General features: G+C 42.0%; 2 protein-coding genes across 3 annotated transcripts; both read right to left on the reverse strand.

The window, feature by feature from the left end:
• Positions 1-4,047: 4,047 nt before the first annotated feature.
• On the reverse strand, positions 4,048-17,533 carry ube2z (ubiquitin-conjugating enzyme E2Z). Of its 2 annotated transcripts, XM_085785188.1 has the most exons (8): positions 17,232-17,533; positions 16,661-17,145; positions 16,075-16,147; positions 14,291-14,478; positions 13,140-13,251; positions 9,568-9,680; positions 9,342-9,432; positions 4,048-5,638 (listed from the first exon to the last, which is right to left on the reverse strand). In XM_085785188.1, the coding sequence occupies exons 2-8, from the start codon at positions 17,125-17,127 to the stop codon at positions 5,456-5,458; spliced, it is 1,227 nt and encodes a 408-aa protein (XP_085641314.1). In that variant the 5' UTR covers positions 17,128-17,145; positions 17,232-17,533; the 3' UTR covers positions 4,048-5,455. The 2 variants fall into 2 exon arrangements, with proteins under 2 accessions (XP_085641314.1, XP_085641313.1); XM_085785187.1 differs by having other exon boundaries at positions 16,661-17,533.
• A 3,622-nt stretch (positions 17,534-21,155) lies between these two features.
• Positions 21,156-26,240, reverse strand: atp5mc1 (ATP synthase membrane subunit c locus 1). Its single transcript, XM_085785196.1, has 4 exons — positions 26,197-26,240; positions 24,975-25,055; positions 23,719-23,897; positions 21,156-21,562 (listed from the first exon to the last, which is right to left on the reverse strand). Exons 1-4 carry the CDS (start codon positions 26,233-26,235, stop codon positions 21,448-21,450), a joined length of 414 nt encoding a protein of 137 aa, XP_085641322.1. The 5' UTR covers positions 26,236-26,240; the 3' UTR covers positions 21,156-21,447.
• Between the last annotated feature and the right edge of the window lie 369 nt (positions 26,241-26,609).

Below are 26,609 nucleotides of genomic sequence, written 5' to 3' on the forward strand. Positions count from 1 at the left end.
AATAGAATACTACTAGAATACTACTTACATGTGTGACTAGTCAAATGCATTAAAACATATCAAATCTAACCAAGTCATACATTGATTTTATTCAACTTGTAGTTGCAAATTATTTTCAAATAAACAGTCTAGACAACTTAACAAGGCTATGTACTATTATGGGCTAAATAAGCTGTTAAACCTGCAAGTGAAGCCTGAGTTGTTTAATATGTTGAAAAAAGGTGAGTACAATGCAACTCCCACTTAGACCCAATGTTGTAATACAACTTTTACAACATTAGAACATTTCCAACAAACAAACATACACTTACACAAAAGACACTTTCTTCTGCATCAGAGGCCTCCTAGCAACATCTGAGAGGTCACAAATGTCTGGGTTTTACAAACATACTCATAGATTGTAGCTAATATGTTGATTGACTACAAGTTCCAGAGTGAGAGTCTATGATCTTTGCTTCAGTACTGGAGCTGCAGACTTATGTCCATTTCAGGTCACACAAACCAGGACATTAATAATGAATTGTAACTGTGATTCACTTCTAAAATATATAATATACCAAGACTATCTGTGTGAATGTCCTCTTTTGTCGCCCCTGGCTGTGACAGCCCTGCTCATTGTCTATATTTATTCTCTTGTCCAAACAGCTGCTCAGTAAACCAATCCCTTACAAGTAGAGGGGACAGCTGCCGTTCCACAAACTGGGAGGGGGCAAGAGAGGGAACTCAGTCAAACTATCAGTGAGAAAGATGATTGAGACAAGTTGAGAAGGGTTATAAATGAGTGGAATGAGACCTATAGGACAGGACTACCACATGTTGAGAAAATCTTGGACGGACACTCTGGAATAATACATTTGGCACTAATATTCTCTTGACAATGGCGGACAGCAGCAGCCCCCCGCTGACATCCTACATCATGGATGAGGAAACTCTGAAGAGAAAGCAGAAGGAGAAGCCCAAGAAGCCGATGGCCACAGGAGGAAACCCAAGGCCAGCCCGCTCTCTCCTCTTTTTGACACAGAGGAATCCCTTCCGTAAGGCCTGCATTAGCATCCTGCAGCAGTGAGGGGTCTCTGGGCAGAGGGGCCTACTGTATGTTTGTGATTGTTGCTGTTGCATACTTTCAGTATGAGCCATTCAGGATCATTAACTTTTATGTGTTTTGTAGAGGTTCACAACTCCATTACTTGAGTCAGAGTAAAGATCCTCTAGTCCAGTTCAAATCTAAGTTGTTCAGTTACATCTTTACTTGAGTTAAAGTAGAAGCTGATGAACTAACAGGCTGTAGAAAGTAGCATCTTTGACACTGACAGGTTCAACTATGATTGACAGTTGAGGAGTGTGAATTTTCACATTTTCATAAAAAATAAAAATAATTCCACTGACTTGACTAGAGTAAGAGTTACTCATAGAAATGTAGTTGAGATAAAAGTAAAAATACTCTGTGTAGTGAATTAACAAAGGAACTTCATTATACTGTCATTGCATATGTGTGTGAATGAATGTCTCTTCCACATAAACTTCCTATAAACCCCCCATCAGACCTTTTGAAATCATAATCCTTCTGGCCATCTTTGCCAGCTGTGTGGCTCTGGCTGTGTACCTGCCCATGCCTGAGGAGGTCAGCAACAACACCAACAGCAATTTGGTGCGTCAGCGTAATGTGGATACTGCCTGTACCCTCTCTAACAAACCCCTACATTGTCTCAGAGCATGTGTACAAACCATCTGTACTGTTTCACTGTATAACCTGATACTTGGTAACAAAAGAGAGACTTGTATTGGGATTAATAAAGTACTCAATGTTCCTAATTGTCTGTCTGTTTCATCCACCTATTTTTGTCATTATATAAATAGATTACTAAGATTATTGCTGGATTAACTGGATCATTTCAACATGGATTGAATTAATAATTCAGTGTGAACTAAACCAACCAGAATGCATTTTCTTCATAAATGTCTCAATGTAATGTTTGTGTACTTTGTTTTTTTTTCCCCGTTCATCGGGATTATTAATATCATCATTATGGGCGGCAGTGACATGATGGTAAGCACTGTTGACTCACTGCTCGTATGTAATGTCGTCCAAATTTGACGAACCAGGAAGAGAAGCTTCCGCTACAAAACAAGCTTAAAATATAGACTTATTAATTTTTTTCCGGAACAATTTCTCATGTCGGGGCTTCAATACAAGACGGACATTACATACGAGCAGCATGGAGGTATTTGGATGTTTTTTGGTGTGTCTTTTTGTTACGAAGACAGTTGGTATCCATTTGCAACCGTCATATGGATATGCACTGCTACGCCGAGACCCCCTGTAACTCAGAGAAGCCACGGAGGACTCTGAAACTTCTCCCAGCCCTTAGTCCACATGAGGGTGAGTAGATAATGAGTGAAATTTCAATTTTGGGTGAACTATCCCTTTAATCAAGATTGTACTCTGTCTCTGTGGACACCTGACATGATCCTGCTTCAGCTATTGAAGAAGCCCCCATCAAATGCTAGTGCATAAATAACTTGCACACTTGCCTGTACTTGAATTGACAGTGTTTGTGCATGTATAAGAAAAAAACACACCAATTACACATATTAGGACTGAACATTTTATTCTGTACTTTTCCAGAACTTCTGTACAATACCAACATTTCCATGAGCTGGAAATGATCACTTCTGTTAGCAACTTAACCCTTTTACAAAGCCACAGGAGAACCCTGCAATAAGCACAACACAAAACAGCCAAACAGGAATATGATCTCCTCACTTACACTTCAGGAAGTCTGCTGCAATCAACATTTTGGCAATCACATATATTCTTTTAGGAGCCGCTCCTCATATAAACATCCTATAACATAATAAAATAAAGATAAAGGAATGCCCTACATCGGTAATACGGTTTGAATCTTCAGCAAGCTAACCGCTGCCAGTGGCATGGGGTCCGACGAAATGCTGACAGCAGAGCCCAAAGTGCTCTTCTTCTCTAAAGGCAAGACACTGGAGGGCAGTGGAAGGCAGAAAAGAAGCTACAACAAGCACGACGGTCGTTCATCTGTCCAGCTGTCTCTTGTTGAAAGGTTGTCTTGAAGAGAGTCTGAAAAAGGCTGATTTTGGGGGCTTGGGCTTCAAGGATCAGTTGACAAACACTGAGGGAAATACTGTGTATTAATTAGAGTTGGATGAGAGGATGCCACCTCCATTAAAACTAAACATTAGCAACATACTCATTAGCTTCAACTGAAATGGATTGAAAACTGTAGATTTTCTCCCACATTTTAGAGTCGAGTAAAATGAGGAAAGGAATCTCAGCCAATCTGAACGGGCAAAATGATCAGAGCCATCAGTAGAACTTTGAATGTAAAATGTGTGTAACTGAGACAGATCTGAACCTATCCAAGTGTTTTTTTCATTGAAAGCCCAACAAACAAACAAGAACAATGTTAAACGGATAGTTCAACATCTTGGCAAATTGGCCCATTGCCATAATCGCTATAGTCATAGCAGTAGGTTCGTTACCTTTAATTGTTGGTGTAAGCTATTTTTAGAACGGCGGAGCGGAGTGGCAGGCTGCTCACGGCTACGCTATGGTGGCTAAGGGTATTTCTTGGTTTCCCTCATCAAACACACAATCCAACAACTCAAAAACGCTGTCATGGACTAGTTGTGAGCTGCACAATCACCATGCTATGAGATAATAACACAACGTTACAAAACGGAGCTGTTTTAGAGGTAAATTCATGCAAAACCGCTGATGCGCGTTGCGTTCACAGTTTTTCAACAAGCAGTCTCTGTATTTACCTCGAAAACGGCTCCGTTTCGTAACGTTCCATTATTATAACAACTTGTCCACGAAAGCGTTTTGGAGTTTTGTATTTGATGAGTTTGATGAGGGAAACCAAGAAATTCCTTCAGCCTCCATAGCGTAGCTCTGAGCAGCTCACGGCTCTGCTCCACCGTTCTAAAAATAGCTTGCACCGACAAATAATGTTAACGAACCTACTGCTATGACTATAGGGATTATGGCAATGGGCCAATTTGCCAAAATGTTGAACTATCCCTTTAAAAACGTCCCGTGTTATTGAGCAGTCAGTGGGTAAACTGTTGGCTGTACAAATCAGGCTAATCAAAAGCCCACCTTTCAGGTTTCGTCACTCCTTATTTTTGACTGACATCTAACGAATAGGGGTTCCTCTAGCTACTGCTATTAGCTGCATTTCCTTTCAACAAAAAGGTACTTGACGAACGTTAAGAGAAATAATGTAAAAACATAAGACTTGCTTTGCCATCCGTGTGTACCGCTGTATTCCTCAGAGCCTCGTTCTGAGTTACTTGCATTATGAACAAATGAGACGCTACCCTCATCTCGACTTCACTGGGTTTTCCTGAAGCCCAGGAAATGTTGCTACGCAAAAGGTTGGTTTGGTTTGGTTTGTATCTTTACTGGTTAATCAGAAGACCTGAAGAAGAACAGGGTCTCCAAACGAACAACGCACCCTACACACAGTCAATTAGGATTAGTTTCAGCATGACAATGAGAAAACAACATGAGAAGGGTTTTAAAGATGGATGTCCATGAAACTGACATTGCTCTAACGCTTTCCTACGTGCTAAACAGATTTGCTGTCAGTTCGACAGGACATTAAGAACTGAAGGCTAAGCAGAAGTTTTTGTATATTACACAGGAATTGTATTTAGAAACCAGAGGCTGATGCTTTTTGAGGCCAGGTTGTGTAGGTCCTGTCTGACGGAAACAGGTTTGACCCTGGCCAGGAGACGAGGCATGTGGCCTTGGCAATGTTGACTTTCTCCCGTTACCTTCCACCTTTCTCCTCGCTTGAAATCAAAGACAACGAGGCCAGCTCTGATAAATACCATCATATTCTCACTGCTTTAACTCAAGCCAATGTCCCTTGTTCCCACACAGTTGTTCCTCTGGGAGCACTGGATTTAAAAAGAGAAAACAGACTAAATTTCAGTTTGGACTCGTGAATCAAAGTTTAACAGCTACTTTAGGGTGTTATACACTTTTATTTTATCCATTTCTTTTGTAAATTTAAAGGTCTGAGATGTGAAACTAACATTTTTACAAGCAACATTGGCTGATTAATCTCAAAATCTATCAGGCATTTGGGCAACCGTCTTAAGTTTTCGAATCAAACAGGACATCAACACGACAGTTGGTTAGGAAACCACAGAAGTGGCACAAATACACCACTCTGGTTCCAATTTGCCAGCAGTTGATGTTCATTTTTCAATGTCAAGAGAGTGCTACGATCTCTTCTCTCTGTAACATCCACACAACAGAAGCTTGATTGCAAACCTGAACCTTGGACTCACTCAAGCCTTAAAGACTTGTGATCTCTTCTTTGATTTTGTTCCTCCACTGCAAACAAAACAAAATAGGTCCCTTTGTCTTTAGTTCTTAGCCTGGGTCTGAGTCCAGCGCCATCCCACAGAGTCAGGGGTGGGAGCTTCCCTGGCTGTCGGGGTCTGTCCCTGAGGAGCTGGTGTCTGAGTCTGAATCGTCGTCATTGTGGTTGTCCTCTGCCAGGCTTTTCTCCCGTATCCGCCTGTGGGTGGCGCCGAGGCGGGCCAGCAGGCCCTGGTAGTCGAACCGGCCGCGCTTCTCACCAAATGGGTCCTGGGTGGAGGAGTGAACCAAGTGTGAGCACATTCAGTACTGTATGCAACTAAGAAATTAGGCTGTGAGGAAGAGCAATCTTGTTCTACCCAAATATTATGTCAGTAGATAGATAACGCTCAGCTGCGTCTTTCTTTTCAGTCACCTGTTCTGGGAATTTGTGCTTGACAAAGGTGAGTTTCTATTGTATTATTATTCATTCTTCATTGTATTGCAAAACAAAGGCCTCATGCTGTGCACTTTTCTCTGGGTTTATTTACCTGCTGATATCCCTAACAAGATGTATCATTGGTTTTGAGTACCTGTGATCTGCTTAATATCATTTATACGGTCCCTTTCTGTTGCCTCTTTCTGGAGCTCTAGCAGGCACAGGTCATTTGGCCAATCAGAAGAGAGAATGAGAACCTCTCCTCTGATTGGCTGACTGTTTTTGAGTGGCGTGTGGTTGGGCCAATCACAGGCAAGTAACGAAACCTAAGCTGCATTCATAAAAATTGAAAAAAAAAACCAACTGGTCGTGGTTGTCGGAGTTACCTTGTGTGTGACATCACCCAAAGGAGGAAGTGCTATCTGCTCGTCTTAAAGAGATAGTTCCTACAAATGAGCGGTGTGCGTTTCTCTGTTTATGACCAGTTTGATGCATGGGGCAGTATACGTGGCCTAGAGACCTCCCCAAGCATAAAATAACCAAAATCACATTTTTCATGCCATGGGGCCTTTAAGGTTATTGTTGAAGACTAGCTGGTTATCTAGTCACCAGCTAATCAGCTGTATGGATTGTCTGTGTGTACTGTAATTTTATGTGGGGAAGGCAAAGACAAATTTCCACTTAGGTGGACAATGAAGTTAAACTAAACTAAACTAATGGGGATTCATGTGCAGTGTTTCCTTTAGGATTTTTTTAAGTAGTGGCGGCGACCCTTTTAACCTCACTTTAGGGGGGTTATTATTTATGGCCCTTTTTCACTAGTGCGACTCAACTGGACACGTCTCTACTCGTTTTTGTTTTTTCTTTTCCACTAGCAGTCGAGCGCAATGTCCAACATAAGAATCAAAGAAAAAAGAATCTGTACTGAGACTGTTGTTGTTCTTTCACCTGAGTTCACTGCTGTGTGGAAAACCACACTGTGGCCCGTTAACGAGGTGCAGACGAGTGAGTTTGGAGCTGACGAGAGGATCGAAATAAGAGAGCGAGGCGGCCGCCGTGAAATTACTTGAGTTGTGACTGTGTAGTGGAAAGGGGTGCAAAGTGAATGGTAACTGGTAGTGGAAACCCTGCTTTACATTGTTTTAACAAAATAATCATCATTCTGAAGGTGTGGCGGCTTTGATTTTGCCGTGGCGGTGCACCACAATCAATTACATGTAGTGGAAACCCTGATGTGATTAAAAAAACAAAAAAATCAATTGCATGATAAACATGAACAGGTAACAGTGTATACAACCTGTAGTTTGGACAAGATAACCGTGTTACATACAACAAATTAAACCAAATCAAACTGTTATTGTGTCTCTCAAGCAAAGTTCTGTTACACTTGAAAGATTGAAAACAATGAATTGTCACTGACTATTGATTATTCAAAATGTTAATGAGCTGTGCAATATGGATGCAAACTTCTCAGTTAGAGTTAAGCATACTTTGTTCAACCAGGCCAGTTGTGAACAGGTAACAGAGTTTTGGTCACTGGTCATCTGAAGATCCCCTTTGCTTTCTCACGTAACATAAACTGACATTAAAGGTATAATGTGTAGGAATTCCCCCCATCTAGCGGTGCGGTTGCATATCGGAACGTATTCTTGATGTTGCAAATCGGGCAGACGTCAGACAGACAACAGACGCTGCATGTAACAGGATAAACAAGCGTCTATATAAACAAGTGGTCCGCCAGCACGAGGCAAAACAATACAGGCCTGACAATATGTTGTCATGGTGATGTCGTATTGTTTACCTCAGTGTTTTTCAACCTTTTTTGAGCCACGGCACACTTTGTTCATTAAAAAAATCCCGCGGCACACCACTAACCAAAAATGTTAGAAAATGACACAGTGCAGCCTAATACAGTAAAAATAATACAAATTTTGTCTCTTACACTGTAGTTAGTTTGTTCTGACTGTGACTGAGTAATGGTCACTGTGCAGGCTTCTGCCACTACACTCATTGACATAAAAAAAGTCCTATTTTATTAGCCAACTCTGCCAGACACAGATGCTCAACAAAGCCTTTTTTTTTTTTTTAGCTGTCAATCAACTCATGGGAGCTTGTCAACACGTGCACACTTCCACTCGTGCCTTCAGCCATATTTCACAGCAAACATGAGAGGACTTAAACTTATGTTGTGCACTCCCTGTGATAGAAAGTCAGAACAAACTCTGAGTGCAACCTGCAACGCGTGCTTCACTCTGCCTGGTCGCACATCTCGCGCTCTGGAGTGCAGTGCGCGCAGCTGCAGCGCTTCAGATCGGTTCAGTTCTATTTTTCACGCGAGCCGTGAGCCAAGAGCGCCGTCAAGTTGGACAGACCAGGTCGTACCAGACAGGAAGTCGGGCACAAAAAAGGCGAGAGAATCCGGTCAATTTTCAAAATAAAATAATTAAATGATGATTAATTAAGTTGTTGCTCGTCCGTATATTTGACCGTTGCGTCTGCACACGAGACACACACACATGTTTAAAATGACGTGTGTGTGGAAAACCGAGTGAATACGAATAAGGACGGTGCCCCTTAAATAAAAAGGAGGCGCTCTCCAGCCGGCTCCCCGTCACTCACCTGCAGCTGCACAGACGAGCAGAGGAGCGCTCCGCTGGCGTGGATGAGCTGCAGCACAGCGGGAGCAGCGCGCGTGTGTTATAAAAATAAAAAACAAACAAAATGAGACTGGCAGTCGGCACGAGCCTATAGTCACAGACACTCAGTGGAGTGCTGAATCTCACTCGTTAATGGTTATAATCGCCTATGAGCGTTGGTTATCGGTCTGAAAAAAAAAAATCAAAATGTGCATCGCTAGTTTGGATCAATTAAGTAAATTTGGTAATTTTCCACGGCACACCTGGCGAAAGCTCACGGCACACAAGTGTGCCGCGGCACAGTGGTTGAAAATCACTGGTTTACCTGACCCACGTTTTACCGTCTTTCACCTGCCCAGGGACTACGGATGGAAAGTATCTAGTAAGCTAAATCTGGTACAAGGCATCTCTTCTCATTGTTATTTTATACATTGTCCCTGATACAAATACACTTATTAAAACTAAAACTTTCTCTCATTGAGTAAAATGACATCCGGTTGGTTTGCCGACGGCCGTCTGCCTGACTGCACCTGAATGCAACACCAGTGCCTCCGTCCTTCCTCACACTACACAGTGGTGACACTTTTAACAGGCCGAGCCCACAGCTCCGCTGAGTTTCCGTGGTTACCTACGGTCACGCTGCCACTCAACGTAAAAAATGGCGATGCAACATGGCCGCCTCGGTTCGGTGCGTTATGTATTTGTAACGACTTGTAACAACTCATTCTAAGGTACCAGAAAGCTTTCATTTGTATGCGGGTGTGATTCCACTTCAGTGAAATATGTATTTATGAAAGACATGTTTGATTTTTGCTAATAAAAGGCCAAATAAGTTACATACTGGGGCTTTAATCTTCAAGATGTCACATTTTAAATGGAAATGAGGAAAATAGAGATGAATAGAAACAAATGTAGTCACCTGCATGTTCTGTCCCTGTAGATGCAGTCGCTCTTTGCAGACTCCTTCATAGAAATCGTAGTATTCTAGGAAGGACTTTTCCATTACACTCCTAAAAGCACACAAGCACACAGCAATTAGCAGATGGAGAAGAGTAAGTGAAGAAGAAAGAAGAGGACAGAGGCAATTAAAAAAGTCACAGACACAAGGAACATGAAGATGAATTGGAGAGTCATGTTGGTCTCACCACAGGGCCTCGGGACAGGGGACTTTGCCCTCCAGCATGTCACACACTGCCACCCTCATGGTTTCGTGGCGAATGCACTCGTTGTAGTTCTTACTGTCTCCTGGGTGGCGCTCCTGAGACACACACACAGACACACAGACACACACACAGACACACACACACACACACACACAGCAGAGCCTCAGGTGAATTAAATGAAAGCACACTGACAAAAGAGACAAAGAACGTCGTCGGTGCTGCTCACGATGATGGATCGGGTACAGCTGTGCACCGCTGCTATCAGATCATACAAAGTAGTTGAAGGATCCAGAAGTGACATTCATATTGAACCATCTGAATTCAATTAAAGGGGAATTGGCGTTTTTTTTACAATTTGGACCTCATTCTAGCATAAAATACGATCATTTACTCACTCAGATAACTTTGGTGTCATTACAAGTTGTTCCGACAAAATTAGTTCAAGCCAAGAGCCACATGTATCCGTATAATGCGAGTCCACAGGGCAGCAGAATGCAGCCTCTAAATAACACATTATCAGCCGCAAAACTCATTCATTTCACCAATATTTAGTTCTGATAGGCTAGTGCTATTCCCCTCTGAGTCCGGGGTTAGCTGTTATCAACATCCGGGGTCTGTAGGTTGACCTACTAACCTCTGACCGGCACTCAGCGATGTGTAGCACAAGCGTATCATAACAAAATACTGGTGAAATGAACGGGTTTCACGGCAGATAATGTGTTATTTAGAGGCTGCATTCCGCTGCCCTGTAGACTTGCATTATATAGATATACGCGGCTCTCGGCTGGATCTAATTTTGTTATCTGGGTGAGTAAATTATCGTATTTTATCCTAGAAATAAGTTCCAGATTGGAAAAAACGGATGGCAATTCCCCTTTAAATCATGGAACGGTGCTAATTATGTCTCATAGATAATTCTCAGCTCAAAGATTACCAGGGAATGAATTCCTGACATGGCATCTGTGAAAGTCGTCATAGACGCTATACCTAGTTTTGGGATGTCTGTTGACTTTGACTTACTGCTTACGGTGCTTTTACTACACACACAAGCACTGATGGAACAGCCACCAGCAGTAGTCCTGGGCAGCCGAATCACTGATCAACCTGCTTTACCTCTTGAGCCACAGCTGCCTCAACGCAGTATGATTGGGCCAATTTGTAACAATTTACCTCCAAATAAGTATCTTCTGTTTCCAGTGTGTGTGCCCTTTGTATGTTTGGAAACTGTAGGTTGGTGTGCACAGTGTTTAGAGTTTGTCTAGCGCGGATATTTTGAGAATGACGCAATGTTTCCTGCAGTGACTTCTTTTTTTTAAACTCAGCATCAGAGAGAGAGCGAGAGTGTGGCTGCTCTGCTGCAGCTGAACCCAACCAATAACAAGAGCCAAAACACAGCTGCACATACATCCTGCACATACGTCTCATTTATCTGAATAATACTAATATATGCAGTAACTGTAGTGCTGCACGATTAATCTAATCGCAATCGGAATCGCGATGTTAAATCGCCAATCGCACTCTTTCGTGCGATTACGTAATCGCACGAAAGAGTGCCATTGGCGATTTAAAGTACATAAATGTGCGACCACGTGAGCCTGTAAACGGGACTTTAACTCCTGTAGTGTGTGGAGGAGCCGCTAATGTGTGCAGCATAGCAGACTCCGTCAGTAGTCATGTGACCAGCAGGTCTGATCACGTGACGACCCAGCTGGCAGACAGCGCTCCGTGTGCTGCAGGACCGTCTCCCCGTGATTACAGCAGGTGTGGAGCTTTAGCGTCACGGAGCGAACTGTGTTTTCCTCCGCAACATGTGCAGTGCGTTTAAAAAACGAGGAGGTATATGCCTGTTGGAGCGAACGACCAGAAAGCTCCGGTGTTTGGTTTTCTTTTAACTGTCTTTTTTATTTATTTTTTATTTTTATTTTACGGTAACAGCCACACTCATTTGCCGTCTCCTCTCGTCCGTTCTGTGTGTGTGTGTGCGTGCGTGTGTCTGTCTGTCTGTCTCTGTGTTACCTGTGTGCTGTGAGAGGAGTGAGGGGGGAGAAAGGCATTGTAATAAATGATGGCATCGCAGTAGACTATGAAACTGCACAAAAAGTTACCTATTTTTATTTAATACAAAGATACTGTAAGGAAACACTTATTATTTGAGAAATACACTCCTAAAATATGGTTATTTCCTGTGCTGTGCTTGATAATCAAGCAAATAGACTCCTTACAACATTAATTTACAATATCGTAATCGCAATCGCAAATCGCAATATTTTCCACCATAATCGCAATCGCACATTTTTATCAAATCGTGCAGCACTAAGTAACTGTATGTGTTCCTACAACACACATTTACACTAGTGGCACTACAATTGTTGTTAGGCCATGTACTTTTATTGCGTAGGTTATTTATTGCTCTATATGTGTCTGTGTGTGTGTATCATGAGTCTTATGTGTGTCCCCCGATGAGGATGAATAAAGTATTATTCCATTTCTTCTATTCTACTGTTGTCTGCTTTATAAGTGTACTTGTCAATCAATCAGCCATGACGGTGTCAATTTGTTATCCGTCTTTCTTCACTGCTGCATTCAAAACGTCCCAGGAAGAAAAACAGAGTGGATTCAAACAACAAAAATGGACAGCACTTAATCCTTAAAGGTACATTGTGTAGGAATTACTCCCATCTAGCGTTGCGGTTGTATATCACAAGCAACTCAATCGTATTTTTCATGCTGCATTCACGTGAAATTGGGCAGACGGCAGACGGACGACAGCCGCTGCACGCAACGGCATAAACAAGCCTCTATGTAAACAAGTGGTCCGTCAGCACGAGGCAAAACAATACACCTGACAATATGTTGTCATGGCGATGTGGTATTGTTTACCTGACCCACGTTTTACCGGCTTTCTCTGGACTTCTATGACTGGAAATCAGCAAATGTTGCTACAACCTGGCTCAAGGCATCTTCTCTTGTCTCCAAAGATTAATGTTTTTGTGCATTGTCCCCGTTTTAAATAAATAAATTCCTATTCCTATTAAGCTTCCCTGCTGGGACGTGTCTGTGAGAATCACTGTGCAGAACGGGAGTTATTAATGTAACTTGGGTTCAGTGAGTCCAAGCCTGGCCCAAATTCACATGACGGGCTGGGGGTCTAACAGCGATGCATGTCAGTCAGCATGACAGTGATGTGATCGGGAAAATGTTGGATGGAGAAAGTTCTGTTGTTATCTTACGCCAGCTGAAGAATTAATTTGTTTATTTGGGTGGTTTAGTTCTTTTCTCCTGAGCAGAAAAAGATGCAAATGAGGTCATGAATCAGTGAGGGGAAAAAAAACAAGACGATGTGACGATTAGTTGACTGAAGAAAGAAATCTCACAAATCAGATTTGACTATGAGAATTCTTAGACAGGGACACCCCTACTAGTGGGTATATGCAAGTTTTTAAAATGCAGGTGAACCTATGACCATGACTTCTTTAACAGAGTTAAGTTAAGACTAAACATCCAAACCAGGCACATTGGGATACAGACTCAGGGAGCTGCAACACACAGAGTACCTGTTCAAAGCCAGGCTCATTGTGATAGGGGTTCTCGGTCATCAGAGACTGGATGGAGATGAGGACAGAGGAGATGCTCTGTGCTGGACTCCATGCTGGGCCTGTCCATGTCCTGCAATCACACACACACACACACACACACATAATACATTAGTTTACAGTACACAAACTCCAAATTCAAAGAAAGAATCACATGAATTAACTGTCTTTGTCACCATGACAACAAGCCTCAATAGATTCCTGGTGAGACAAAGAGAAACAAAACTCCCAATACTGTTTCCAGGGTTTCCCGGTGTATTATAAGCTTATAGGTGTCTTTTTCATCACCTGACATCGTCACAACTTTGTCGCGCATAACGGGACACGTCACGGACATCATGCTCATCAGACCGCTGCTTCACCAGCTGACCGAGAGGAACACACCGAGCCCACGTTAGCGTGAGCCGAGCCGCGGCTCCAAAAGGCTCAGTCAGCTGCAGTAGCACGGCTGGTAGTAAGTAAGACGTGAAAAGTAGTGTACAACCAATGGTCATTAAGTAAGTGATATTATACCATAACAATACATTGCGGTTATGATAGCGGTCGGCATTGATCTAGGTTTTAGCTATGCGACGTAAAAACGTAATTAACTGCGCAGCAGAGTAGTGTCTGAAAGTGTTTTTTCAGTTTACCAGTGAGCTCACTATATAGAAGTTCCTATATAGTGTGTAGGGAGAAGGGAGTAGTCAAAGAGTGAGTGATTTTCCTTTCCGCAAAAAGGGCAAAACCATCGGCAAAACAGGTGGATGCAATGGTTGCATTCTTCGTAGAGGACCGCGGACATGAAAAAAAGAAAAGAAACCGAATGCGTGCTGCCTTGTCCGCTCGTGCCGACAGCAGCGTTAATAAACCACACCAAAAGCACGTGTAGCTCCCCCCCCCGCCCGCATATCTGCTATTTTTTTTATGACCGATAACCAACACTCGTTAACCGAACCGATAAGATTCAATTTTTTTTTTTTTTTTTGCCGTTATAAAATACACGCACATGCGCTGCAACAGCTGATCAGCACCAGATCCACTGTGCTCTGTCTCAGATGAAAGTTAGAGTATTATGGGTTAAACGGTTAATCATCATGTGCATCCCTAAAACGGAGTGAACCCTGACTCACCCCAGGATGCTGAGGCACACCTTGCCGTTGCGGTAGAAGTTGGGGTTGAAGCGGACCGTATTGTGTCCCGTGGTGATGAGTTTGACCCGTGGTGGGTGGATGGGGTAGTCGGGGGGGCAGCGGAACAAGAAGAGAAAGAAACCACCCTCGTACGGTGTGTCAAACGGCCCCGTGATCAGGGCATGGATCTGCAGGGAAGGAGAGAAAGACAAAAAGTTATGTCACAGGGTGGTGGAAATAAGGAACGACAGACAGGAAGGGTGTCAGGAGACGAGAGGGGGACGAGTAAGACATTGGGAGAAAGGAAAACCAGTGATGAGGAGGACGTGGAGCAGAAAATCTGACCTAGTAAACAACTGATAACATCCAGCTCCCTCTGCCAGGAACCAATGTAGAAAATTACAGGAACGTGAAGCGTCAGTGAGTCCATGCATGACCTGAAAACATCACTCGTACTGGTCTGTGTTGAAGACTAGTTAAACTGGAAAAGCCCACTTGGCAGTAAAAGTAGCACATCTTGGAAAACACACCCTGATACTACCGGCCAAACTAAATAATACTCGTCATTCTTACATGCTGTTAAAACAAATCTATAAATAACTTAACCATGCAAATTGACTGCAGGTTTCATAGTTGCATCTATGGTGACACGCGACGCTCAATTTCTCTTTTCAGCATCAAAGTTCAATCTGAACCTTGGAAAAAACGTGATAACGAGGCCTTTACTTAAGGGTCATTTACAAGCTTTTTCCAGGAAGTTTTACATGCGTATTGGGTGTGCTCTGTTGTCGTGGAGATATCTAGGTTATGCGACCCGAGTATGACAACTAACGTATCTCCATGACAACCAGGCAAACTCCAAAGACAGTGATACGTGGTTGAAAGTAACAGTGTGGAGCTTGAGCTCAAGTAATCGTATCAATTTCATCTTTGTATTCTATTTTGTGTTTTTTGAATAGAAAGGATTATTATTACTGCATGTGTCTACTGACAATTGGATATCATTAAAACCTTGTGTGTACATGGCAATTCATGTCATGTCAATTGCAACTTACTGTATAGATTTTTTTGTTGTTTTTATAATTCAACGAATCATGTCAAGCACAACTGTATAGATTTATATTTTTATATTTAAAATGAATCATGTTAATCGCAGCTATATAGATTATATATATTTCTTTTTTTTTTTACAATTCAAAGAATCATGTCTAACCCTGTAACTATGTAAAAGAACTTTTCCCGTTATCTACTGGTCCTCTGTCTTTATGGACATTTTATGTTAATTTGTTGTATTGTTTTGGGGACTATGGATGTAATTTAGCACATGTGCTAAATCCGGTGTATTTACTGTGGGTACTCTAGCACTCACTGTCCATTAATATGCATTGTCCCGACTAAATAAACAAATAAAGTAAAGTGAAGTAAAGTAAAGTAAGCATCCAGAAAACATTCAAGTCAGAATATAGTCCGGCTGTTCAAACCACTGTTGCAGGTGGTTTGCTTGTCACTCTAAGCAGGTAGTGATCCACCATCTCCAAGATGTGCATAACATTAATGCTGCATATAGTTCAAGCACATCTGCTGTGGATGTGGATGTGGATGCCTCTACAGCTGATCTTACACTTGAGTTAGAAGTTGCACCGAGCTGCTGTCACATTCATCTGATCCCCTAACAGTTTATTTTGGATTTGAATTGGATTTGAATGTTCAGAACACTTGACAAAGACAAATGTAAATGGGGTCGTAGTGTGAAACGCTGCTTCAGTCAGAACCTAACATTTCACCTTGGTCATGTCTTGAGGATCAGGAACGACAAACATCCCCGGTGGAGGTTCCTTGTAGATCGACATGATGTCCCTGCAAAGACAGACGGAGCAGGAGAGAGACAGATGAGGTTCCTCGTAGGGCACACGGATATCTGTCCATGAAACTTCTGCTGCTACATTCCCAAATACCTTTAAAAAGACAACTTTACTGTTAACTATTTTATTAAGGACTAGCTCATTCTTGACTTGGGTAGGAGGTAGGAGTATGATTCTAGGTAACTGTGACACTACTTGTGAATACCTGAGTAGACATGAATCATGTCTTGAATCAAGTGAATCATGAATCAAGTGAATCATGTCTTTTTGTCATTTCAATTACCCAAACTAAAATGTGTATTTGTCTAAATGTAATTAAATACTAAAGTGTCATGGGGTTTCTATTGATTTAAAGCCCCCAAATCTTTCTGGTGATGATTTAAACTTAATAGAAAACTTTCACTTTCGGTTTTACACACTCCACGGAGGTTATAGCGGTCTGATCACCTGAAACGGAAAAATCATTAATTCAATGCGGATTGTTGCCGCTGTATGTTGTGTTTTATACCTCTTTATCCTCAGGATGCACTGCTGGGAGGCTTTCTCGTTGTCCCAGTCCGTGCTGAGGGTCGGGTCCCAGGAGGTGGCGTGGATCTGGGACAGGAGGCCCGCTCCTGCCACCCCGGCCACCCCGCCGACCCCGAGACCAATTCCCGGGAGAGGCGAGGAGGCGTGTACGGTCGGAGCCACGGCCACGACCGGTGGCGACGAGCCGGGGGTGAATGTGTTCCCAAACCCGGCGGGGGTAGCGGTGACAGCGGACACGGGGGCCACCACGGCGGTTAGGCCACTCGGCGCGGCCGCGGCGGGAGCAGCGGAGGCCGGGTTGGAGCCGGAGAGCACACCGGCGACCGTCGAGTTCCCCCCCGGAAGAGAGTTAGCCAAAGTCGGCAGCAGCGAGGCTCCGCTGCCCTGTCCGGTGACGCCTAAGCCAAGGGCACCGCCGCCGGACTCCTCTCCGAGGCTGTCCGCCATGGCTCGGAAGCTAACAGGCTAGAGCACAGGCGGTCGTGTTGACTAATTTATAAAGCTAACTCTGGACTAGCGGTAGCCGTGCTGACAGTTAGCTGCGAAGTTACCTCTGCTTGTTTTGTTGTCCTGCGGGATCAGAGAGCAGTCTCACAGTGTCGAGGCGAGGCCACAAAACACGGCATTTCTTCCCACGACATGGCTATTTATCGCTGGCTTAACTGTGTTTTCCTCAGGCCCTAAAAAGTATGAAGTCGTTGGCTAAATTACCTGCTCAACCTACCATCGGCTTCGGAGTCGGTTCATCGGCCGGTTGTTACCGGTTTCACGGAAAATAGTGTCAGAGTATTATGTTTAATACCGACCACCACATCCCCACCACTACATTAATGTAACGCCAACTTCAGGATCTGATTTCCCACCAATCAAGCTGCGTTGAAACGATAACACACGGTGACTTCCGGTGTTGACTTTCAAAGTAAAAGTCTTCTTTAAGTTTGGATGTCACCGAATGCGCTAGAGTGAAAATTAAACAACATATTTGGTCAATTATTCAAGTATTTAATGGGAAAATTGTGATAAGTAAAAGTCATTTTAAATCATGTTTATATCCAGTCTCAGCCACACTCACCAATTCTACAGACACATGTGAATCTAGGCCTACAGGATCCTAGTTATTGACCCCAAATCAAAATAGGACAAAGGTAAAAAATAAAAATAAAAAAAAGAAAGAAAGAAAGAAAGAAAAAAGTTAAATGTTTAAATTGGACATTTAAAAATAGGCCTAATGATGTTTCTCTAACCTCTAATCCAGACAAAGCTACCACAGTGCAGGAGTAGGCGTGGATGATATTGTGCAAGTGTTAGAGGCTAGAGCTATTCAGCAGCTCAACTTTATAACTGCTCAAGTACATCTCTTCTACATTACATCATTGGTAGCTACAGGACTTATCATGTTTAGTTGCAGTTCTGTTGCAATTTGACAGAATCAGATAGCAAGAGCCATCATCTTTTTCCTCACAGAGACCAGAGATACATCATCATATCCTTTTCTGATTTATTTTCCCATACAGTTCCCATCTGAGAATTAAATGTTCACATAGGCTAATCATAAAAGACACAATCTGAAAAGAACTGGGACTAGTATAAAATCATGTAGCAGATTAAAGTCCCTATTCACACAAGTCAATAGAGGAGAGAACTTGACCCCTTCTTTGTCTTAGTACTTAGTTCTGCATTTAGACAACAATTTAAACAAATTGCTTTGAATGGATTACATAAAACACACATATCAGCTGCACACAAGTAATGTAGCCTGCAACAGTCCTTATGGTGCTGGTCATTGTGTGATAACTGTTGTGGTTCCATTTGCATTGATACAATAAAATGATGATGAGCAGTGCACATACGCAGCGGGTCCGCAGCAACATCAGCCTCCTAAAATAAGGATTCTGTTTGTTACTTCACAAGAGATAAGGCATGTGCCATTGAAGACAGGACTACTCCCCTCCCCTTTTTATTTGGTGTGCTGGTGTATGGCAGTGGAAACTCCTCAAATAGCTTTGGGATCTTCTTACAGTAGCTGTCGTGGATCCACCAGGCTTCTTTCACCACCTTCTCTGCTGAAGCTGTGGTTAGAAGCAGCTAGGATAGCCTTTGCCCCTTGGGAGCTTTTGAGGTTGTCCTCCTCCTTTTGCTCCTCTGTCCTTTTGCCCCCTGCAGCAATGCATCCTTCATTGTCTGTGAATATTACAAAGGACAGTAATGTAACAGTTTGTCCTCACACTGTTCTGTACCGGACAGCGCTGTCTTCTCTTTGGGCCGTATTATCCCAATCTTCAGCCGCCTTTCAAACATTATCTCGGAGGACAATCCATTTGGTTTACCCCCTCACCTTCAGGTACATTAAGATTAATGGGTGAGTTGAAGAGATGTGCCATTTTCTTTTTACACCTCATCTCCACTAGCTGATGAGATGATGAGCTCATTATTTGCTCACTGAAATCCAAATTTGCAAAAGATGCATCTGATGGTGGGTGTAAACTAATGGCCACTACCAGTGCTGTTTTTTCTTTTTTTCTTTCTTTCTTTAAAAAAGCAAAACAGACGACAAAAGAACATCTATCCTGATACAATATCAGTGACAGTTGGACTTTTACGGAATACAAAATCATGCAAACACATCGGGAAAAAACGTATAATGAATAAATAAAAGGGGTAGCAATACATATCCACTGATATCAGTGGAGTATGTACGTATATGTTTATGTATATGTATACGGTATGTATATATGTAGACTTATGTACATGCCCATACATACACACATGCATACCTATAGGCCCTACATGTACTGTACATATACATCCCCATACATACACACAAATATGCTCATATACTCATACATAGACACAGTGTACTTTTTTTTTTTTTACCAGTGCTGTGTGTTTGTGTCACACAAACATGATATTTTTCTCGCAAAACCATTATGCAAAATTTGTGAACCACTACCCGGTACTGGTTCAGCTCTGTTGTGTAGTTTCTGTAAATCCACTGTGACTGTGACTGTGTCTCTTGAGGCCTGGATGAGCTGTGAGGTGCTGAAAGGTTGTTTGTCTATTGTCTTGGTAGCTGCATTGGCTCTAGAGTTACCCTGTTAAAATTGGGTCAAACTAATTGGTGTGTGCATCTTACTTGCATGTCGCGATTTGTTTTGGTCACAGTACAGCTCCATGTTGATGTTACAAACTGTCTTTGTGCTAGAATCATTACCATTAGTCTGTTTTCTGCCTCTGTGAGCGCTTTCAGCTCTGCTGCCTGTGCAAGAAAGTTAAGAGAGCTGCAAAATGTTGGAAAAATGCTTCAGTCTGGTAAATAATTATATCAATATTTGGAAAAAAAGGTGCAAATTTTCTTTTAAAACGTAATTGTACATACAGTACTAGCTGGTGATCAGGGTGCAAGTGATTGTGTAATGGGAAAAAGCTATTGCTGTGGTTGTGTTATAAAACAGACACTCATGTTTTTCTCCCTACTCAGCATCCAAGGAGGTCGATGTAGCAAACTACAGCTTACAGTGAGTTCATCAGTAAAATGAAAAAAAAAAACACTTTTGGACACTACGGAAGTCATTGCTTCTTTACTGTTTTATCTGGCAGAGTGCAATGCATGATGGTCTACATTATATTCCTTTACTAATTTTCATGATGCATTGTGGTATAAGGTATAAAAATCTCACTATGCCATTGGACAGCACTACTATAAGGTGGACTACTGAGTGATTTCAGACAGAGTTGTGCACACTTGCAGTAGATCAGTTTTCTGGTGGTTTTCTGTGCATTCCAGCATCCAGAGTGCCAAACCCCTTCAGTCTCACCCAGGAGGAGCCATGATCATGACAACAATCCAGCTCCATGGCACACCTGGTAGAGTGCATACAGTGGCCTGGGTTTGACTCTTGACCTGAGGTCCTTTGCTGCATCTCATCCTTTCTTTCAGACACGACAAATGCAAAAAGCCCCAAAACAAAAACCTCCTGCCACAGTTTGTGTTTCAACTGAATTCTGCATCAGTTAACCCAATTTAATTTCTACCTTCTGCTCCGTCTGAGCATACCAACAGCATTTTGTGTGTGTGCCTGCTGCATCAGACAGCCAGTACCTCCAGGAGGTGTTCCTAGGATCTCTCATTCATACATCAGTGTCCAACAGCTTGAATTTTATAGCTGCTATTCACACCGCTATTAAAGTTATTTTATAAGTGATACTTATTTTAACAAGCAATATGACAGTACAGTTGTCTGGCCATCCACACCTAGTCCGGTTATGCTGGGGGAGGGGGGGTTCCTAAGAGAAACTTCCCATCCCACTGGCACCAAATGCTACAACAAATATTTTATTTTTCCATTTATAGGTTGCTTTATCCTGCTACTGCATCAGAGGGTTCAGTAATCTGTCCCAACACCATCTTTGAGCAGAGGGTTGTATAATGTCATTAACACCCCTAAGAGAGAAAATGGATAAAACACTGCAGACTGTTTAGTTATCCCAACCATTTATTTTGGACAGATTATTTCAACCAAAGTGAGGTCTGACATAAAACTTCAGAAAAACAAAAATAAGTGTAGGAACATAAAAATGTAGGATTGGAGATTGTTAACCCCAGATGTTTAATATTTCTTCCGTTGATTGGAATGGCCTATCAGCTCGTTCAGAGTTCCCGTTCTGGAAACCCCCCTCCGGGTGGAAGGAAGGGAGGGAGAAGGGAGCAAGGAGGGGGAAGGTAGAAATGGGAGTTAAGCGAGGGAAAGGTGTGATGCGTCTCCAGGTTTACATGGCGAACAGGATGAGGAACGCCACCATCAGACAGAAGAGACCCATAGCCTCAGACAGAGCGAAGCCCAGGATGGCATAAGAGAAGAGCTGCTGCTTCAGGGAGGGGTTCCTGTGGAGACGACACAGAGGCAACAACAAGTCAGTCCAGTTCTGCTATAAATCTTCCCTTTATGAGGGTTTTCGTTTGTTTATTGTTTGCACTTTAAAATATTACATACAAGGACTATATCATATGGAGGAAAGAAAATATACAATAGATAATATATGATAAACAACAATGAAACAGTGCTGGAGAGGTTAGAAACCTTAGAGGGCTTATCGAGAACCTCACCATAAAAATAAATAAGTAAACCTAAATGCATCTTATCGAAATAAAACAAATCAATTGAGAGAAAAAAAAACTAAATTAAAACAAAATAACCAAAATAGTAATTAAGCAATGGTTCAAGAGATAAATTGAAATGAATCAAAAGAATCGAGAGAATGAAACAAAAGATGAATTACAATGGCAACTGTTAAAAAAACAACAACAGAGTATTAAGACTTTTGCTGCTGCTGCAGCTGCTCTGGATATTGTGTCAAGGGACACTGATGCTATAATAACAGTCTGGAGTCAGCAATTTGTGGTACATTAAATATCATTAAGGGCATTTTTAATATGCCGCCAGTGATTTTAATGGTTGGACACGGTAATGGATGCTACAATTTCTCCAAATGCCTCAGATTCGGGTCACTATTAGACAGTAGCTCGGCAGCAGTGCACAGAAAAGTCTCCAGTTACCACAGTATACACAGCTCAGACAGGTGTGTGGCCAAACAAGTTCAACTTCACATTGTATTCACTATATGAACAGTTTAAACAAGTAACTTCTAGCTCTGAAGGTCTGAAGTCTGCTTAGTGTTAAAGGGATAGTTCACCCAAAATTCAAATTGCACTCATTATCTACTCACCCTCATGTCGACTAAGGGCACAAACCGGGAAGAGAAGCTTCCGCTACAAACAAGCTTGAAATATAGACTTATTTAATTTTTTTCGGGACAATGTCGCATTTCGGGCCTTCAATACAAGACGGACATTACATACGAGCAGCATTGAGGTATCTGGATGTTTGTTGGTGTGTCTTTTAGTTACGAAGACAGTTGGTATCCATTTGCAACCGTTATATGGACATGCACTGCTACGCCGAGACCCCCTGTAACTCAGAGAAGCCACGGAGGACTCTGAAACTTCTCCCAGCCCTCAGTCGACATGAGGGTGAGTAGATAATGAGTGAAATTTCAATTTTGGGTGAACTATCCCTTTAAGGATCTCAGTGGTCCACACCAGAGCAGAACACCGACGAGGAGTAGCAGGATTTTCAGCCCAGAGACCGTGCCTTTGCCATTGTTGTGTTGGCAACATGTGAACATTTAGTTTTGATAGCGTATTTGATGAAATGTCCACATGGTTAAGCCCTGCTGGAGCAAGCTGAGGAACTAAGCAAGTGGGCCTTTTACAGGGCACTAAAGATGGCTATTTGTTGCAGGTCATTACATTTGTAAAACACGATATCATTTCACATACTGCATCTGTGAAAAATGTTTTGTTTGTGGTAGAGGCCATTAGTGCACAAGTATCATCAGATGCACCTTTTGCAATATTGATATAATTTAAACCACAGTGGAAAGCACTTCTATTATTATTGACATGTTACTATAAGGAGAAACACGAGTAGCAGTTTGAGAATACAGAGAAGTTGCTTCATCTAAGATAAACCTGACATATTATGGGTCCTTGCACATTTGGTACCATTTCTTTTATCTTGTTTCCTACCAATAGCTCGCATACCTTATCTTCCAACTTGGTTTCCCACTTTTCTGACTTATGATATTTCCTTTATCTTGTTCCTAATCATTTGAATTTTTACCACTGGCTTTTTAAAAAATTATTATTCATATCTTGTTTTTAACAAGGGTTTTCCTTTTAGCCTTGAGCACTGTTCTCATCCTGTACCGTTTGTAAATGCTTGTGTTAAAGGAGGCTGACTCACTGCAAACCAATTTTTCCTAAGGGTATAAATAAAGTAGCCTTGAACCTATGAACTGTCTTTAAAGTATTTTAAATACATGGAGAACCACTCAAATTATTTTGTCATATCTCTAGTCAATGTAACATCCAGGTCTATACCTTCATATACTAAGATCTAATGACTGCTTTAAAACACATGATAGATAAACGGGCATGGTACAGGTGGTTTTAAATAAGCAAATGCAAAAGTAAGTCACCTGGCGTAGCCGATGATGAGGCTGCCGAACACTGTTCCGATTCCAGCTCCTGAGCCAGCCACGCCCACTGTGGCAGCACCAGCACCAATGAACTTAGCGGCAGTGTCGATGTCTCGGGAGACGGCGCTGGTCTGGAAGGAGCGGGTGGAGAGTACAGACTGGCTGACTGGCAACAAGGCCTGGAGAAGGAGGAGAGAAATTACTTCAGTATAAGCTTACTTGGCAACACACCAGCACAAGAGTCAACGGTTGACGGTGTCTGACACTTTCAGAAATTTCATTTATTCAAATGACTCCACTGTTTACAGAACATCGAACAGCGTCCCTAGGCAAGTATGGAATTAGATTTTATACATTTCCAGGTCTGGAAAAGTATAGAAAAAGGAAACTTTAGTATGGAAATGTATTTATCTTAATACTTATCTGGGTCTTATCTGATGTTATTTGGGTTAATTATTTTGTATGCACTATTGTACCTAGCTACAATCTCCTGGAAATTATTTGGTGACATAATGGCATACAAATTCAGAATAATGAAAACAAATGATTAATTGCATAATTTATTTACATGATACACATCTATTTACTGAAATGTCACAAATTATCTGAATTTGAGTCTGGAAGAAGTATGGTGTTTCTAAAATTTCAGATGTGTAGGAACCCTGATTGAAGTAAAGGAAACAAATCAATGTGGCCCACATAATTATCAAACCAAAGATTCAAAGCAGGTTGCTGCACACAAAATTATGAAAATCACTAAATACATTTTTAATGGGGCAAAAATATTTCCATCCAACAGCAAGAAAATTAAAAAATAAACCCACAGAAGACACATTGGTCATGGGTTTAACTTGAATATTGAGGTAATAACTCAAACGTGTTGTGTCAGAATAACCTTACAAGACGAGACATCAGGTCTCGAATGCTTCAAGTCTCAGTACACAGTGGCTGGGGATCGACTGGACAGAGGGTGAAAGGAAAGGAACCTACAAGTGCATCACTCTTGAGGAATCTTCTGCAATTAGGCTGCAATAATTAAAAACTTCAACTCGATTACTAAAACAAGTTTCCAAAAAAGTGTGTTTGGCCGCTGAATTAGTCTGTCATTGAAATCCAGAGTTGGAGCTTTAAACTTTTGACAGTGAACAGTTTGATTGGATGGACGTTGCCCGTTTTTATATTAACTGGGTATGTGAGAAGAAAGCAGAAGCAGATTAAAAAGAATAACGGAGGATAAGTGAAGTGAAACGACTCACCTGCTGCTCCACTGTGGCTTCAGGTCTGCTGAAGAGGGAGACTGAGACTGGCCGGGCAAGGACTCTGGACCCCCCACGCAGCTACAGACAGACAAGCGTACTCATTACAACCAGACATGCACCCTGGGAAACTGGATTAAACTGTAGGTTCACACTGTCGTCTAACTCATAAACCTATTACTCCTACTACCTATGACCTGAGGACAGTCTGCGCTCTGCAGCTACTTAAAGCAATTTGTAGAAAGTAGTAAAACCATCAGCAAATTGCACAATTCCAGCAAAACACAATTTCACTGCTGCACTTCTGCCACATCATTGGCAAAAATAAAAACAGGATTGTATACAGTCCATCCATCCATCCATTGTCCGCCGCTTATCCGAGTCCGGGTCGCGGGGGCAACAGTCGGAGCAGGGATCCCCAGACTTCCCTTTTGTATTCGGTGAATTGGTTAATACTAAATCTTTAACTTAAATCCTTTAACCCATTTTAGCTTCTCACTCCTCAAATGGAAACAATGTATCTTATATAACCCCTCTACACATATTGGATGTGCTCATGATCTGAACAATTTTAGTGAACTGCAAATGCTCACAAAAATAAATACTAGGCATGTTTGCATACCTGATAATTAGTCATCAATATAGTGTACACCATTTTACTTATTTATTTAAAGGTTTGATAATCAGGGACAATGCACATTAATAAAACATTAACAAATGTAAACAGCCAATCTGCTTTCCCCGGACTGATGTTAAGTAGTCACCCTAAAAGAGAATATAATGATGTAGTTATAAACATACAGATACCTATGATAAACCGATTCCATTCCTGAACCATTATTTAATACACGTAATGCCATACATAGGAGAATATCAATTAAGGCCAATTTTGAGTTGCATATCTGTCCTACTGATGTAGCCACCAACCACTAGAACTACATTGTGGAAAACAGGGAGTCTGGTGACTGTGTGTCAGATGTAAATATGGAACATTATCCTTCACAACACCTCCATGGCTGAGATGCCCAACATGCTGCAGGGTCTGCACGCTAAATGCCACCAACTGTGTAACTGCAACTGTCAAAGAGCATAAACCCAAGTGGCTGCTGTCCATTGACACCTGCAACAATTCAAACTAGAGTGTCCTTGACATCCTATTTTCAGTGCTAGAAACCTCACTTGTCTAAAAATCATCCGATTCAAATGATGAAAGCCGACATACCACAGCTGGAGAAGTGACGAACTTGGCGCAGGCATACATGGCTGGAACCTGTAGAGAAGGGAAACATGGAGGAACTTTAGTCTGTTTTCATAATAGTGCCTTCAACTCATCAAACAGCATATTCAGTGACCTGGTTAGAGAACACATGTTCACAGGAATCAAACCTGGAACTTATGTCAGTGACACTAGGAGACAGGTGGAAAGAGGTTATGAGCAAAAGGAAGTTGGACATCTAGTGGCCAAGGTGAACCTGTGACACTGGATCAAGAGAGTACACAATGTATTTCAGTGCTATTATTGCAAACATTTACTTTAGGGAACATCTAGATTTCTTTAAGATTTGTGTGTGTGCAACATGTGCATCCAATTAGAAAGGACATAGTGCCTTCTTGGTTATAACTCTGGCAACTTCT

This window comes from Trachurus japonicus, chromosome 8 (assembly GCF_045865225.1).
Source record: "Trachurus japonicus isolate A0001 chromosome 8, Traja_1.0".
NCBI lineage: Eukaryota > Metazoa > Chordata > Actinopteri > Carangiformes > Carangidae > Trachurus > Trachurus japonicus.